The sequence below is a fragment of the Dicentrarchus labrax genome, unplaced genomic scaffold (genome assembly GCF_905237075.1).
Source record: "Dicentrarchus labrax unplaced genomic scaffold, dlabrax2021, whole genome shotgun sequence".
Lineage (NCBI taxonomy): Eukaryota > Metazoa > Chordata > Actinopteri > Moronidae > Dicentrarchus > Dicentrarchus labrax.
The window spans coordinates 13,396,334-13,413,621 of NW_026136719.1; the positions used below are offsets into that span (position 1 = coordinate 13,396,334).

Below are 17,288 nucleotides of genomic sequence, written 5' to 3' on the forward strand. Positions count from 1 at the left end.
TTATCTTAAATATAATAATAATATTTTAGGACTTCATGTAGTCTTGACTAAAATCTTTTTTTTATGGTTGTACTGGTATTTCTTTTTGAATGGTAGTTCGTATATTTAAAGGAATAATAAGAAAAGCAGGAATTTCCCTCATGCATATGGGTTGGATTGAGTTGGCCACAGGAGGTCGCTGTAAACTCATATTAGTTCCTCATCAACGCTGCAGCATCATGACCACCAACAGTCACCAAACCACGCAAAACTCCCTTTACCCACCTTTTTATTATAGAGCACAGAGTTTAACCAATTACTGTAATTGTTCTCAACAGGAATACAAAGTCTAAGCTGTATTAAACCTATGTCACATACATGATTTAATAATTTATCACTCAGGTGGATACTGGGAGCTGATTGGTGTCTCTCTCTCTCTCTCTCTCTCTCTCTCTCTCTCTCTCTCTCTCTGGTTTCAAGAAAACTTGAACCAGTCTCTGAGCTCAGAATCAGCTGTGGTAACATTTATCGCACTCTTACTTATCAAAAAAAAGAGTGAATTATAATTCACTCTTTTTTACTCGCAGCTTGTCGCTCCGTGGAGGATGAGGACTCTGGTTTGAATCAACAGGGACAAACAATAAACAGTAAAGAGCGTCGGTCCAGCTGCCTGATCTCCTATTTTCATATTTAGAGCCAATTCATCCGGACTGAGTCAAAATGCAGCAGCCTGAAACCCAGCAGCCAACTCAGCAAACAGCGACAGAAATACTGGATCCAGCAGGTACAGTTATGTCAAGTTTTCATTTTAATTTAATTCAGTGTTGCTCCATTTCGATTCAGTGCATAGGAAACGTGTCCTTGTGTATATTTGTGAGCAAAAAGTCCTCCAAAGAAAGGAACAAGGGCTTCATTTCATTCTCAAAGACAGAGGTTTCTTGCGTTTAAGCTTGTGTTCTACTTTTTACATTCATCAACTATACTTGCTGATTAAAAATGTAAATGTAAATGTGTTATTTGTGCTTCAAAACAAAAACTATGACTGCAAAAAACAATAAATCCTGCATACAAAACCTATAATAATCATATATCATGTAATGCAGGAAATTAAAAAGTGTGATGTATAATAATGTTGATAATTAGGTAGTAGGATTTTCAGTGCAGGACTTTTGCAGGGTTTTTGTATTGTTGGTACTTTTACTTCATTAAATGATCTGAATACTTTTGCCACAACTGCTGGAATCTGTCAGGTAACAAATAAAAGAGAAATTAGATGAGGTTAGAAATCAGGGTTTGAATTTTATGTTTAGCATTAGGTTCAGAATAACATGTAATACTGAAGGTTAAGGATGGGGGTAATTAGGGGTAATGCATGTCCACTTTTCTTCCATCCTCAGTTCAGTACATGCGTCGGAGGAGATCAGCTCTGTGGATGACCGTATCTCTGCTGCTTCTGGCTCTGGTGGTGCTGACTGTGGGTCTGATCTCTGCCACTCGCACTGACAATGTGCCTGTTGCTGGATATTACCCAGGCATCACCGTGAGTCACAGTCACCTCCGTCATTGACCCCTCAAACACTATATGATATATTTTTTAAATCTCCTTCCCTCCTCTGAACCCTAATGTTTGTTCTTGTGTCTTTCATTTTGCCCTGCGCCTCCAGCTGAGTTTTGGAGCATTTCTGGGCATTGTTGGCATTCACCTGGTGGAAAACCGCAGACCCATGGTGAGTCTGCTCCTCTGCCTCTCATGTCATTGTTGCAACACATTTAAAAACACATTATAATGATGATCTTATTTATTCCATCCATTTGAGACCTTTATGGCCTTCATTTAGACCCCTCATTTGGATGCTACTTAAGGGCCAGTGGCTAAATTCCCCATTCCTGACTTGTTTAAATTAATTTAAGGCTGAAGTTAAGTATAATTAAGGGCATGGCCACTTTGAGTGACAGGTGGGTGCTGTCACAGGTGGCTGTTTACGGTAACCAGGCTTCGTTCGGCCCCACAGTGTTTGCCCAGCAAAGTCAGGAATGAGCTTTAAAATGGCTCTTCAGAAACCTATGGGCATCATGGAGACTATGTCCCTTTGGTAATGATACAGTCTGTAATTCAACCTGATTGTGGGCCCTTTGTTTGTTTACAATGACAGCTCAAATTGTGCAACACTTGTTTGCTCTCAAGGGGACTTCTGTCAGCTTTTCGAGCTTTATAATATCTTCTAAAAATGAGACATTGTTCCTGGAAAACAGGACATATATACACCATAAATTAGAGGATTATGTTACAGACTTTGCAAATTCACTAAACTGTTTTACAGGAAATTGCTCTATTATGAGCAAGAAGCAAATCCGATTACTCAATGACGTTGTAATGTGTTCTTGGTCCTTGAGCCCGGGTCTGTGTACATGACTGGAGTTGTGGTCAGTGGAAGTGAATGTGATTGGCTCTGGATTTCAATGACAAGAGGGGAAATTGCATTAGTATTGGTCAGCTGCTGACAGGGCTCCTTTATTTCAGACAGGGACACAGGTATAATATCATTAAAGTGCCTGTCTGCACAACAGGGAGTTCAAAAAATGATTATGTCTATGACTCCAGAGCAGAGGCGCTTACAGGTGGTGCTGTCTGAAAAGATTGTTGACTTCTCTTACAATGTAAGCATCTGATCAGAGGTCAGTCTCTGGTCTCTGATGGTGAACAGAGTAAAAATCCCAGTTTGAGAGCTTCACACTCATCTAAAATATATAGAAACAGAAAAAGGAGAACCTAGTCTACATGAACTGACCTCCAATCAGCTTCAATTGTGACAGTTAACTGGCCGACAAATACTACTTAAGGGCCAGTGGCAACCAGAAGCTCAAACTGTTCCACTGGGTCATTTAAGTAACGTAGTCAGTATCACATTCTCAGTACATGAAACCCAGCATGAGACTGTGTTAAGAGGACACCTGTGACACAGAAACTTTAGCAGATTGTGAATCCTTGTTTATCACCTCTGAATTTGTCCTAAATATTATGTCATCTAATTTAGCTTAGTGTTCAAAAAAACATTTAATGTTTCCAAGTTCCAATCACATTTCCTCTTCCCAGTTTATTCTCAGAAAGTCCCGTAGGATCATTGTGATGCTTCTATTTCACCTACATAAACAAAGGCTGTTTCTGTAGTTATTCTTAATATCTGCCACCGGGTTGGATTCAGTCAGATTTCCCTTGAAATCAATGAAACGAGGTGATAGAAATATTACAGCTTTTAGGGTGCACAGGGGCTGCCAGAATCAAAACAAAATAAAAGTACTTTATAGGGGCTTTAATTCGCCATTTTAAACTCAGCTTGACAGTCAAGTCATCTTTAGCATTCATCACAACATTACATTGTGTAAAATATCAGAAAAAAGAAAGGGACAAAATCACCAGCTAGAAATGAAAAACCTGCTTTTGTCTATCATTGCGTCATTGTTATTGGCAAAATACTAATAATTTTGAGTGGTGATTATTATTCTAAACTGCATTCTGTCCCATGCAACAACATGAGGAGCATAGTTTCAATTAACAGTCAATCAAGCCTAGAAATATTATATAATCAGACTATAAAATACACAGTGTGTTTTACAGATATTTTTGAGACATTTGGAGATAAGCTTGATAGAGTACAGAGAAACAGAAAAACTGTCTTGTAGTGATAGATGTTAACGTTCCCTCTGCCTGTCACCATTCACCGGGACTGTGGTATATCAGTGTGTGTTGTGAATTTTTCATGTGGCATCCAGGCTGTCTTACGTTACGCTACAGTGTACCGTATCTAATCCGGTCTACACAGATACCCTTCCAACGTCTGTTCACACATGTGGGGAGATGCAGTGTGTGTTGTGTCTGTGTGTGTGTGTTTGCAGCTGTCATAGTCCTGAATAAGGCATCATCTCAGTTTAAGAAGTTCAATATTTTCTATTAGCTCTCACTCCTTCTGAGCCCTTGCTGTTGTCCCACTCACTGTGTGAATCGACAAAGACAAATTTACTACCTGCTGTATCTGTCTGCCTCTCCGGCATCACTCCCAGTTCTGTGCTTTAAACTTTAATGGTGTGATCACTGCCACACTAGAGCTGGTCTACAGTGTCTCTTATGAGGCACATGTGGCACGATGTTCCTCTCACACAGGTGTCTTCTTCCCTCCTGTGTCTGGGGCTCGTACTGTAACATGAGAGCCGACTGGCAGAGCCAGGTCTCTCATTAAAGAACAACTAACCGTACCACAATGCCAGAGACATCTGATAGCTCTGAAGCTTCTCTTACTTCCTGAATCTCACAGCCTTTTGGTCCTCTGACCTCATAAAGCAGCAGACGTAGAGTTTCATGTTGTTTTAACTGTAAACAGTCAGAGATCAGTCAAATTCATCTGCTGCTACTGAACGGAGACATTTCTGGTTTGCTTCCTGACTGGAGAAATCTAATCTGATACAACCAAGCAGTCAAAATGTATTTGTATAGCCCTTTGTACTCAGGTTACTGCAGTTCAATGTGCTTCACAGTGTGAGAGACTGTCTGATAATACAGAAAGATAAACAGACAATACAGATACACTAATGCAGAGCAAAAGTAAAAGCATATATAACATTAAAATATAAATCAAATGATAACAGTGAACCAAAAATCTGCATCCTATGAAATATAATTTAAAGGAGCAGTGTGTAACATTTAGGAGGATGTATTGGCAGAAACTGAATATAATATTCATATATATATATATTTTCATTAGTGTATAATCACCTGAATATAGAAATTGTAATGTTCTTGTTACCTAAAGACGCTGTGGGTCTACAATGTTGAACCGCCATGTTTGTCCAGTAGCCCAGAAGGGACGAATCAAACACTGGCTCTCGATTGGGCCATTTGCGAGCAATTTGGTTGCCACTGAATCCACACACTGGACCTTTAAAACAATTATAAACAGTTCTATTACATTACAAAAACAATCTAATTTTAGGAATGAAACAAAAAAAGCTTAAACGTTTCAATTTAAAACTTCAGTTTAAAACAGTGGCTGAATATGTAACTCGGTTAATTATTGCTCTAGTTATGCTGACTTTATTATATATTGTGTCTATTTGTTGTTTTTAAGGCAGTTTTTGAGAATATATGTGCAAAACTATGTACAGTATACTGCAGCAGATGATCTAGGCTTCCACAGCATTGTGGCCTTTTCATTCCTGATATTAGCTCTATACCAGAGTGCATAGATTACTTGATGCAGACTAATCAAGCCCAAAATGGGTTGTGCTGGGTTTAAGTCATGTGTATGTAAATGTAATAAACACAGTCATTGTATTTTAGGTATGTTTTTTTTGAGTGAGAGAGTCGCCTCCATATAATGAGGTCTGTATAAACACTTGTCATCCATACTAGAAACCTTGGTCTCATAGAATTGGGAATAGTTTTTTCCACCACACAGATGAGTGTTAAACCACTGTCTAGTTGAGTCCCTTTGCTGAGTGGGACACTTTATATCTCTATTTTTTTTAAGGCTCCCTAGAGACCAGTCCTCTTTATGAATGTGAGGTGTGTTGCAGATAAAACACACATTTGTGCCCCACTGACATTTCTTGGTTAAACGTAATGACTGCCACTTTTCGTTTTGGCTTATCTTGTCTGCCAAAATGTTTAAAAGGATTGTGGAGCATGAAATTCTGTCTGTAAAAGAAAGGAAAAAAAGAAAACTCCCTTCCTATCTGTGCTCACCCTGCTGCTCCTAAAACAGGCTTCAGTGCCCTGATACACTGTAAGATTTCTTTATGACTAAATGCTTCATGTAGCTCATGTTCCTTGCTCCAGCAGCCTCTTATCTCACAGACCGCCGTCCTTTTGGTCACCTTGTAGCTTGGAGAGCAGAACGACGGACCTTTTAAAGGGCCGTATTTTACCCAACAAGTTCTTATTACCAGTGTGTTCAGCTGTGGTCATGATTGGTCACTGGACCACTGAGCAGGAGAAAAAGACCTTGCAGCGGTCAGCAACTTTAGTTACGTAACCTGATAGGTATCTTTACTGACTCCTATAAAATTCCTTTTCGTGTCTTTATCTCTTCGTTACTGATGTATCTTCTTCTCTAAAGCTTTCATCTTGTGTGTCTTTCTTTTATTGGTATTTCTCTTGGTTTTTCACTACTACTAAAGCGGCTATAATCGCTTTATATATTAACAATGAATGAAATGACATTGTGTAAGCAGTGTGACAGTGTGAAAGGAATCGCTCGTGGTAATGAATCTACAGAGAATTGTCTCCTGAATCTGCAGCTCGCCTCAGATTTACGGAGCTTTATTGCGAGTTCTCATTGTTGAGTTGAACTCATTGTTGTTCAGCTGAAAACATGAACAACATGAATAGTGGAGCATTTATCAGGCAAAGAGTCAGCTATTTCTGAGTTGATGGAGACCCAAAACAGAGCAAAAAGAGAGTTAATGTTGGACTTAAATTCACCTGATGGCCATAAAGACAACTGTAACTGCTGGATGGGTGTATATATATATATATATATATATATATATATATATATATATATATATATATAAAGTGATTATATGTGATACATGTTTCTGCGGCCCCCAAGTGGCCAAAAAAAATCCACAATGGCAGGACCGGTGTGTAGGATTTAGTGGCATCTAGCAGTGACGTTTAAACAATGCTGGCATTTGTATTTGACGACCTGGGAATGAGAATGGGCTGTAAAGTGTAGGAGAAACCACGTTGGCCACAAAACTCACAAAAAATGTGAAAGACCCAATCGACAGTCAGTTTATCCCTTCTGGGCTACTGTAGAAACATGGTGGTTCAACATAGCAGACTCCATGGAAAGTGATTTCTATAATGTGATTACACACTAATAAAAACATTCCTATGAATATTATATTCCATTCCTGCCAATAGATCCGCCTAAATGTTGCACACTGTACCTTTAAATAAAAATTCTTCATTACAGGTAAAAGTCCTTCACTTAAAATCCTACTGATATAAAAGTACAGAGTGTGTGTCTGTGTGTCTTTAATCTTTTACGCTATTTGAATTTTCTCTCTGCTCCAGTTGTATTAGGGGATATTCGGGGGTTTTGGACGACAGAGTGTGTGTTGAGGTGTTTTATGTGCTGGCAGCTGGTGCTAAGGTAATGTGAAGTAATGCAGTTGTCAGGCTCTATTGTCTCTGCTGCTGGCCTCATCTCCCACTTGCAGCCATAAAAGCAGAGTCATTTAAACTGCTAATGAAGTGGAGAGCCTGGGCCAGTGGCAGATAAAACCCCCACAGAAAACGTGTATTCTCTCAGCATGGCTCTTATTTCACTTTGTTGAGGGAAAATTCACGTTTTAATATTAGTTTTCACTACGTCTTGTGTTATTCTCATATAGGCATTACACATGGCCACTGGGTTAACTAAACATTACCCTAAATAAAATTGACTTATCAAGTAAACCTGATCATTTACAGCACTATAATGAACAGCTTATTTAGTCTTTTTTCACTTGTTAAGGTGATATAACTTTTACAACTTTATTATGGGATGCATTCAAAAAAATTGGAGAACTGTCTTTGTAAAGGAAGTTGTGTTTAACTGTTATTCCCGCCTTTTATTCATTTCATATTATTTGTATATATAAATGCTCATCATTTGATGTACTACAGTTAGTGTAAAAGCTCATTTTCATAGCACTCGTCTTTAGGTGGCTGCCATGTGCACTACTGTATACACAATGGGTTTTTATTGTTTCTTATGTTTCATTAGTTTTTATTTTTATTTCTTGTTTTCAATTCAATTTAGTTTAGTTTCCAGAGTGGGTTTGCACATTTAGTTTAGTTTTTATTGTTTAAAATGTTTAGTTTTATTTTATTTAAGTTAGTTTTGTAAGTATGCAATATAAGTCTAGTTTTTATTTTTTATTTCATTTAACTAAAATGTTTTTCACACCTAGTTTTAGTTGTTAGTTTAGTTTTAGTTAACTATAATAACCTTGGTTATAATAGATGGTAGCTGGAGGGTTTAAATATTAGATTCTCATCCTTTATTGGTTGCAGAATTTGAAATTATTTTAGTTTTAGTCCAAACTTTCAGTTTGAGTTGAATAAAAGAGCGAAAATACAAACTGACAAATCAACTGCAAAGTTTAGTCGTTGGGACAAAAAAATAAACAATATCAAACAGACAATTAGGAATGTAAGCTAAGTTTGAGAATTCATGACTTCTGATTGATTAAAGTGTCTTTCTGATTCTCATAAGTGATCACTTGTGCTGCCTCAGGAGCATTGGCTGTATCTCTCAAGAAAAACTGAAGCTCTTAAATGCCGTCAAAAGTCAACAAAAGGAACCCATGTAAATGTAGGATGGGTAGATGTTAAAAATCTACCCTACCTTTTGACTTTCCTTCCTTCATTTCTGGGACAACCCCACCTGGCATTTTAGCGAGATAGATACAGTAGACAGAAAAACAGTGTGTTTAATCTCCTGCTTCAGTACAGGAGGTTCGGTCCTGGAGGAGTGATTGAACAGACAGTAAACGATGCTCAGTGATAAAGTTCATGATCAAACATCTGTGATCAGCCAGCTGGGTCTGCTGCAAGCTGTGTGTGTGTGTGTGTGTGTGTGTGTGTGTGTGTGTGTGTGTGTGTGTGTGTGTGTGTGTGTGTGTGTGTGTGTGTGTGTGTGTGTGACATCAGAAAATTACTTGGGAGTTGTTTGAAAAGTAAAGATTTGAGGTTATTGATCAGTGATTAGATTCTTAAGGCTTAACTTATTGTGAATGTGAATGTGGATTTGTTCTTTCCAGGCCTGTGTGTGTGTGTGTGTGTGTGTGTGTGTGTGTGTGTGTGTGTGTGTGTGTGTGTGTGTGTGTGTGTGTGTGTGTGTGTGTGTGTGTGTGTGTGTGTGTGTGTGTGTGTATCCGATTGGGAGAATTAAATTGACCTTGCTGGTACAAAAGGCCGTCCCTCTGTCCTGTATGTTGCCTCTTTGCCCATAAATTACCCACAAAGCACCTCTGCGTTGGCAGAGCAAGAAGCCGTACATTTCCTTTATAGTTCTGCGGTCCAGACGCTGCAGACGACCAATCAGGGCACACACCAGCAGAAACACCAGTCCTAACACGTGTGTGTGTGTGTGTGTGTGTGTGTGTGTGTGTGTGTGTGTGTGTGTGTGTGTGTGTGTGTGTGTGTGTGTGTGTGTGTGTGTGTGTGTTAAGCTTATGAAACAATTTTGATTTTGCCCTCTATAATGCAAATTCTAGCAAACTAATTAATAGGAAACAAAAGTTAAATAATCAGGAAAATGAAATGATGAGTATAATAAATGATCAAATTCAGAAGAATGACCCCTGGTCTCTGTAAACTCTATATTTATTTAAATGTACTCTTAGGTACTTGATAAAATAAAAAATATTCTATCCTATTTTATTTGTGGATGCGTTTTTACAACTTATTCAGAAACATGTCACAAGTGTGTTTCCAATCCACACATGCTGATAATATCATACATTTCTACCTTGATGATACTTTCTTTGTTCCAAAATAGTTTTTCATGACTGTACCCCCCCTTTTTTTTATTCCTCTGCAATCCTCATCTCTTTAAGCTCATGGCAGCGATCATATTCATCAGTATCGGAGTTATTGCGTCTTTCTTCTGTGCCATTGTGGACGGGATCATCGCATCAGAGTTCATTGTAAGTATCACATTTATTTACCTGCCTGCACGGAAAAGAAATACAAACTAATTCACCCGTCACTGTCTGAACAAAGCCTGACACACATTCACACACGCAGATTTAATCACACGTGCTAAGGTCAACAAAGACAGGGAGGTGTTTGCTACAGAAACAGACACATTAGTAAGATCAGGAACTCTGCAGATGCAATCAGACAGAACTGTCGGTATGATCACAAAACCAGACAGGTAGACCAGACCAACTAATCTCAGTGCCCGACCTGCAGAGCGGGGAAAGCAGTTGGCATAACAGGGCTGATTAAATGTGTCCAAACGTTACTTTACTTTCTCTAAGACACTGAAAACTCTTGTATTACAATGCAAAACAAATACAAACACAAAATGTGCGACAAAAAAAGATGGATAAAGATGGACTATACGTATTTAACTCTATTTCAACTGAGAATTGATTTTCCAGGAAACAACCTTGCAATCGTCTGTTTGAATTTTTGACTATTGTGGAATATATCTTTTATTTAAAAATAAATTAACACTTTACTTCACATTTTCATCATCAGTCAACACAAAATCTGTCCCTGCCTGGCCATCCTAGTTTGGTGTCAAATGTTGTCACATTTAACACATACATTTAGATAAATTTTAGGAATTATGTGTTAAAAAATGTAAATTAATTTAATAATCTGTTATGGCCACATTTTAGACTAAGCGAAATTTTTTGGGGGAAAAATGTGTGAAGATTTGGAACTAAAACAATTTGATATCTAATGCCACCTTTAGATATTTCTAATGCTTTACTCATGTGCCACAATAATGTAATGCTTTCAAGTTAAAATATCTTAATTTGGGGGCTTTTCCAAGCAAATAAACAGTGATTGTTTGCGATTAAATCAGTATATACATTTATGACACTCCTTCACTCCTGCACGCCACCCCGTTGTCACCACATGAATATTTATCTAGATCCGTCCCTGGTCCATATCACTGCATCAGTCAGGACAATTTCAAACTCTCTTGACTTTAGTAACTCTCAGACTAAATTATTATACGTGAAATTAAATTTGTGCAAATACCTGAATGTATTTGTTTACATGGGAATGAAGGGAAAATGCGGAGAGGTCAATAAGGTCATTGTTGCTTCCTTACTGGGAAGGGACAATGACCTTATTGACCTCTCTTAGATGTTCTCAGTGTTTGTATACGTAGACACCAACACCTCCGTTTGTCACACCGACATAATGAATTTTAATGAGTGTCTTAATGAGTATGGACCAGAGAGGGTTTAAAAAGCTGGACCTCTCAGCACCTGGCACCAAGTTGCTGATATTGATCAACAGTGCTATCAAACCTCTGCAGATATATTCACTTTGTGCTCACAGGACAGTAAAAGTCATATTTATTGCACCTTCAAGCTTCGGACAATCACATTATATTCCACATTATATAAAGTTCAGTGAGGTTTAATGCTGCAGGTTTTGTAGTCTGGTGCAGTGGACAGCTTTGAGTGGGCACGTGTTGTAAACACTCACAGAGAAACAGGAGGGTGATGCATAAATTCACACACATGTAAGCTTCACATGATACAAAAAGTGCATCATTGAAACCATTGAGAATTTACTATAAATAAAGAAACTGATGCAGAAACATTTAGATCACAGTTGTGGTGAATGACAAGTTACTGAGCTATACATTTGATATTAGTTTGTCTGCTTCCATATAACTGTGGCTCATGTTTCTAACACAGGACACAAGGCCCTTGCAAGAGGACATGTGTGACTTCTACGCCAGTGGATCGGGGTACGCCTACGACAGCTACTATACTGAGGTGATTCTCATACATGTATATATATATATATATATATATATACTGTATATGTACATACTTAATATCACCTGCGATTGTGTGTGTAGCCTAACCTGTGTGCTTTCCATTCACTTACTTCACCAATCTTCCTCCTCCTACACACTGCTGAGACACACGTTGTCTCTTCAATGCTTAAATTCTGTTTGAAATGCATTCTAGGTAAATACACTGTAAGATTATAGTCTGGCCCTGCAGCCTTCTGTTTCTTAATTCACAGTGTGTAGTGACCTCTAGTTGTCAAATAATGTCACTGCACTGAAAACAACAAATCTAGTTCACTTTTCATCAACTCAAATTACAAACAAATGAAATTACATGTTAACATGCAGACAGCTTATCTGGCTGTTGCTGTCAGTTTCCATGAGGTTATTAAAACTCTTAAGCTTTTTATTACAAATGATTAAAGCGCTGAGAACCTTTTCTCTGACGCCGCAGGTGACGTGCCGTTCATTCGACAAAGCGTGCAAGCTGAAACTGAGGAGCAACACCTGCTACTGCTGCTACCTGTACAACTGTGAGAGGTGAGACACAACACAAGCTGCTGGGGTTCAGATCTGAGCAGAGGTGGGAAGTACAAGTTCAAATACTTCATCACACTTTTTTTTTTTCGGTTTTACTTTTGCCTACATTTTTACACAAATGTACTTATGTTTTAATGCATTTGAGGGGAATTATCTATCATTATTATTATAAATTTTTTAGTTTTGCATCATCGCATACCTTCCCAACATCATGACCGGTTTATATCAGGCATGTTTTTTGTCATTAGGTTGACCCTATTTTAAGTTTCAGTTAGCTTAGCACAGAAACATCGGGTAGAAATATCCTTCAGAGAAACCAAGAGAGCACTTTTTACTTTCATCCTCTGATTTGATTTCAGAGCCTGTACTTTTTCCCCTTTTACTTGAGGGAAAAAGTTGAATCATTACTTTTTACACAGTAAGTATTGGTACTTCTACTTGAGTAAATAATGTGTGTACTGTTGCCACCTCTGGATCTGAGCAACATTAGAGTGCATGTGTGTCCATCACAGCAGAGTATTTTCTCACTTTATTTTAGATTAGATCCATCACAGTAAACTAGGGATGATACACTAAACTCACCATTTGATACAATTCATGATACTGGGTTCACGGTATAAAAAATATTCCTACAAAACATATTGTCTTTATTAAATTAAAGAATCCTTTTTTATTTCTGAAATGGGGAAATAGGGTACATAAACTGTGCAAAACAATGTATATTTCCTTTTCTTCGTAAAAGTAAAAATTAGATAGCGCCCTCTACTGTTTAAAAACAGTATGACGATTCATTTTTCATCATTGTGATTTAACTGTCTCGAGATATATCTTAACATTCCTACAGTCAAAATGTTTATTTATGTGTTTTTGTCAGTTATAATGTTACACTTGTTTGATGATACAGTAGAGAGCAGGGGCTAGTGTAAAAACAGTATCTTAGATTTCAGAGCTGGCTGCCAAAAAATGCATTTACAGGCTCTGCTGTTTGGAAATCACTCTTGGATCCTTAGATTTTGGCACTTTCTTGCATGAAAAGAGGTTCCTGTTCGACGGCCAACTTTCAAATCCGGCATGTTGGAGTTTCCATAAGCTCTTGAACACACCAAAGAGGAAGAGTTTTCCAAAAAGTTTCTCTTAGCTTGCAAATATTTAGTTATTAGCAGATAAATGGCTGCCTGGAAAATTCTTTATTTCTTTGTCTCCTTCCCTTAATATAAAGAACACATGCTTTGTGATTTGTGACAATAATAATAAAAACAGAGATCTTCAGTGTCCAAGTCATCCTAACCAGCTCATGACTGCTCTCCTCCTCTTCCAGCTTAGAGTATCACACGCAGTACTATGAGTTCACCGGGGTCAGCAGCTGCTGGGATGTGATCCACCTGCACCGTCTGCTGTGGGCCTCAGTGGTGCTCAACGTGATCGGCCTGTTCCTGGGAATCATCACTGCCGCCATCCTCGGAGCGTACAAAGATATTGTGAGCCCAATATGTTTTTTTAAAGTGCTCTTTGGAGTGAAGGGTGATAGGAAAATTCAAAGCTAGAAGATTTAAAGGCAGTCTGAGCCTGAGATAAAAGCTTCAGCACCCTTGATGAAGGCTTTTTATGGTACTCGTGACTTCAAACTAGTTACCCTTCCTCATTGCCCGTGGGCTACGTACAGCATCTGACACTGAACAACGTAAAATCCCTAATCCCCTGGCCTGTGTGTAAAACATAGGATCCTGTCTGATCTTCAGGATGTGTCATTAGAGTACATTATTTTAATTGCACTGCAACATCTCTCACTAGAGCTTTTTTCTAAGCTTCCAGAAAAGGTTAGATTTGTGCTAAACACGCTCTGCCTGCATCTGATCAACACAGATTTCACCTGTTTTACTGTTACTTTACCAATGCTTTGTTTGAAACATAAGACTGATTTATGTGTGTGCAGATATCTTTTTGTTTCACTGCCTCACCACATTTCCAAAAATGTACTGCTCACACATGAAAGTACTAAAGCCTCAGTAAAATGCTATTTCTCTGGCATGAATGGTAGTCTGGTAATCTCTTTTAGAGACATGAGACACTGATGTTATTTTGTTAGTCTTAATGGTCCTGATTTTACGATTACTGTTCCTTCAGTACATTAGGCAGCAATCATACTTACTCTAATATAATGAGGTGTGTGTGTGTGTGTGTGTGTGTGTGTGTGTGTGTGTGTGTGTGTGTGTGTGTGTGTGTGTGTGTGTGTGTGTGTGTGTGTGTGTGTGTAACTGGTGCACGCTCACATCCTTTCTGATGACTTCCAGTCTTATCCAAAGCATTTTTACTGTCCTCCTGCAGCAGAAGCCGACTCCGCAGATGGCTGCCAGCCCCACGCCGCCACCCCACATCCTGTACAACCCCAACCAGCACATGCTCACCTACGCTGGCTTCTGTCCTTCGGGACAGACTCTGCCCGCCTACCCCAACTATCCAATATCCATGCAGGTAGGAACAAAAAAAAGAACCATTAATAGGAACCTTTTCACAGAAGACCTATTACTCTGTAGGAAAAGTGTGAATAACAAAATTAGTGACGGTTGAATTTAACTGTCACAGCTTACTGGGACACTTGAATAGAACAGAGCCATCTTTAATGTAATTAGTAACACCTGTTCTATTCCTGCAATGACGAGTAGAAAACGTCTGCTGTGAAAAAGGCCCATCTTCCTGTGCCAGTGTATTAGTTTGGAGACTAGATGAGCCAGACTGGATCAAATGTATTCTTTCTGCTTCAGCACAGATGTTTCACTCTCAAACATCAAAGCGCTTGGCCAGAAAGAAAACTATTAATCTGCACTGCTGCCACCTCACATTACTGAGGTGGATCACCTGCAAAGCTTGACTAAAACCATGTTTTCTCAATCCTACAGTTCTTCCGTCTACTGATGGAAGAACCCTGTTTTTTCAGACCACATTTTGAGACACGATAGAGGCACGGCTCTAGGGATGGCAAGTTCAGTCGGTCCACCGCTTTGGTTCAGACTGAATTATCTCGACAAATATTAGATGGATTACTATGAAATCTGGTACATTTATGGTGTGACTTGACCATGAGGTTGACATTTGTGATTTTGAGAACAAACTCACTTGTACTTTGTAACTACGATAGTGAACAATGTCAACATTATACCAGCTAAACATCAGCATCTTAGCATTGTCATTATGGGCATCTTAGCATTTAGCTCCAAGCATCATTGTGCTTTGAGCTCTGTGTGTTTCACAGAGTCGCTAACATTGCTGTAGATTGTTCTACTGGTCTTCTTGTCTCATAGAGATAAATCTTTGTGTGTGATGATGTTCATCCAAGAATCTGTTGATAACAGGAATGTCTGATGTTTTATGAATAGGTGCCATAAAGTACACGGTTACATGGCCTGTACTTCTTATACAAGCCAATCACCTTAAATCATCAGTTGCATTGTTTCATATACTGTATGTATCATGGTGTATTTTTAATGATGACTGCTAATTTTTGCTGACATTTCTTTGTCTGCTACCAGAGAACAAAACAACACAATCAAGAGAATAAAAAAATAAAAAAACACACCTCACATAAAAATGTTAGAAATGATTTTAGGTATCTTCTTTGGCTCTACTTCCGCATACCGTTGGAACCCACCACTCCCTGTCTCTCCTCTCCCACAGCACAACAACGGTTATCAGCCACCTGCTACTCCCCAGATGATCCCTGATGGAGGCCCTGCATCCAACTCCTGCCTGTCTGAGGAGAACCAGAACCAGAACCAGCAGCCCTCTCAGGCTCCCACCCAGCCACAGCCTCAGGGAGCCACCCAGGAACCAGGGGGCTACATGCTGACACCCAACGCTCCTGTCCTCTATGGATCTGCCTACAACCCCTTTGAGAAACCTCCACCTTACGCCTGCTGAGCCCTTAGATAAACACATGGAGAAAAAATATCTTGATCTGGTCAGACTGAATGTAGCACAAGACATTTCATAGGTGACGTTGTTGATGGAAAACACTCAGTGAGCTTCTCGACTACTCTGTACTGATGTAAATGCTACGTTTCATGTGGTCGCGCTGAAGAGAGACACAGATTTATAGCTATGTAGTGTGATTATATAGACATGATTAAGTTGTTTCATGTGTATTCATTAAAAGAAATGGTTTGGGAAATACACGTATTTGCTTTTTGTGCTGAGAGTTAGGTGAGAAGATTGATACCACTGTCAGTATCTTTTGGCAAATCTGAAGCTACAGCTAACATCTGGCTAGCTTAGCTTAGCACAAGTTGAAAACAGGGGCAAACCGCTCGCCTGGCTGTGTACAAAGGACACAAAATCCACCTACCTACCAGCCTCTCTAAAGCTCTCTAACTTACTGCCCATCTCACTGTCAGCAAGAAAGCATATAAGTTGATTTCCCAAAAAGTCAAACTTTTTCTTTAAGCCTAAAGCTGGCCTTCAGATGCTTACATATTACATATGAATACGTGTATACAGTGCTACACTTGACTGTGATCTGATTGTGGTTCCTGTTATAACTTAGTGTAGATTGGATTACAGGTCTTCCTGCGTATTGTCTCACTATACTAACTCCTGTTCAAGCAGTTAAAAAGGGCTTTCTTGAAATGCGAACCGGAAAGTAAATGACGCTGATGTTGCTGTTATTTAATTATGTTTGTGTGAATCATTTAATGTGCACTTTAAAGTCAATATACTGTATAAATTATTAATGATGCATGCTGTGGGGTAGGATTATGTAGCTGCTATGAAATACATTATGTATTAAAGACATATAAGAAATGCTGATGCATACAAATACATGTGGAGTAGGGGCTTCATCATAATCGTACATTAAAGGAAGAGTTCAACATTTTGGGAAATACGCTTATTTTCTTGCTTGCTGAGAGTTAACTGAGAAGATCGATACCACTTTAATGTTTGTATGATAAATATGAAGCTACTGCAGCAGAAATACTAGCCTACCTGACTGGCTTTTAGCATAGAGACTGAAAATGGGGACACATCTATCCTGGATCTGTCAAAACGTATAACAAAATCCACCCCTCAGCACTTTTGAAGCTCACTAATCTTTTGTCTTACTTGTTTAATCCGTACACAAACCTACATGCAAAAGCTATAATTTATTGTTTTACAGAGAGCCAGGATAGCCGTTTCCCTATTTCCAGTCTTCGTACTAAGTTAGCTACTTCTGGTGGTAAACATCTGAGTGTTTAT

General features: G+C 38.8%; 1 protein-coding gene across 2 annotated transcripts; it reads left to right on the forward strand.

Annotated features, from left to right (window-relative positions):
- Nucleotides 1-493: 493 nt before the first annotated feature.
- Nucleotides 494-16,722, forward strand: LOC127352075 (transmembrane protein 255B). Of its 2 annotated transcripts, none has more exons than XM_051380192.1 (9): nucleotides 494-763; nucleotides 1,377-1,519; nucleotides 1,644-1,706; nucleotides 9,586-9,675; nucleotides 11,419-11,499; nucleotides 11,974-12,059; nucleotides 13,378-13,537; nucleotides 14,385-14,531; nucleotides 15,732-16,722. In XM_051380192.1, exons 1-9 carry the CDS (start codon nucleotides 700-702, stop codon nucleotides 15,972-15,974), a joined length of 1,077 nt encoding a protein of 358 aa, XP_051236152.1. In that variant the 5' UTR covers nucleotides 494-699; the 3' UTR covers nucleotides 15,975-16,722. The 2 variants fall into 2 exon arrangements, with proteins under 2 accessions (XP_051236152.1, XP_051236153.1); XM_051380193.1 differs by having other exon boundaries at nucleotides 14,388-14,531.
- Nucleotides 16,723-17,288: the final 566 nt, after the last annotated feature.

Coding starts and splice junctions, on each gene's coding strand:
- LOC127352075 (XM_051380192.1), top strand. CDS start 700: ATGCAGCAGCCTGAAACCCAGCAGCCAACTCAGCAAACAGCGACAGAA. Junction 11,500..11,973: donor ACGACAGCTACTATACTGAG/GTGATTCTCATA, acceptor CTGACGCCGCAG/GTGACGTGCCGTTCATTCGA. Junction 13,538..14,384: donor TCGGAGCGTACAAAGATATT/GTGAGCCCAATA, acceptor GTCCTCCTGCAG/CAGAAGCCGACTCCGCAGAT.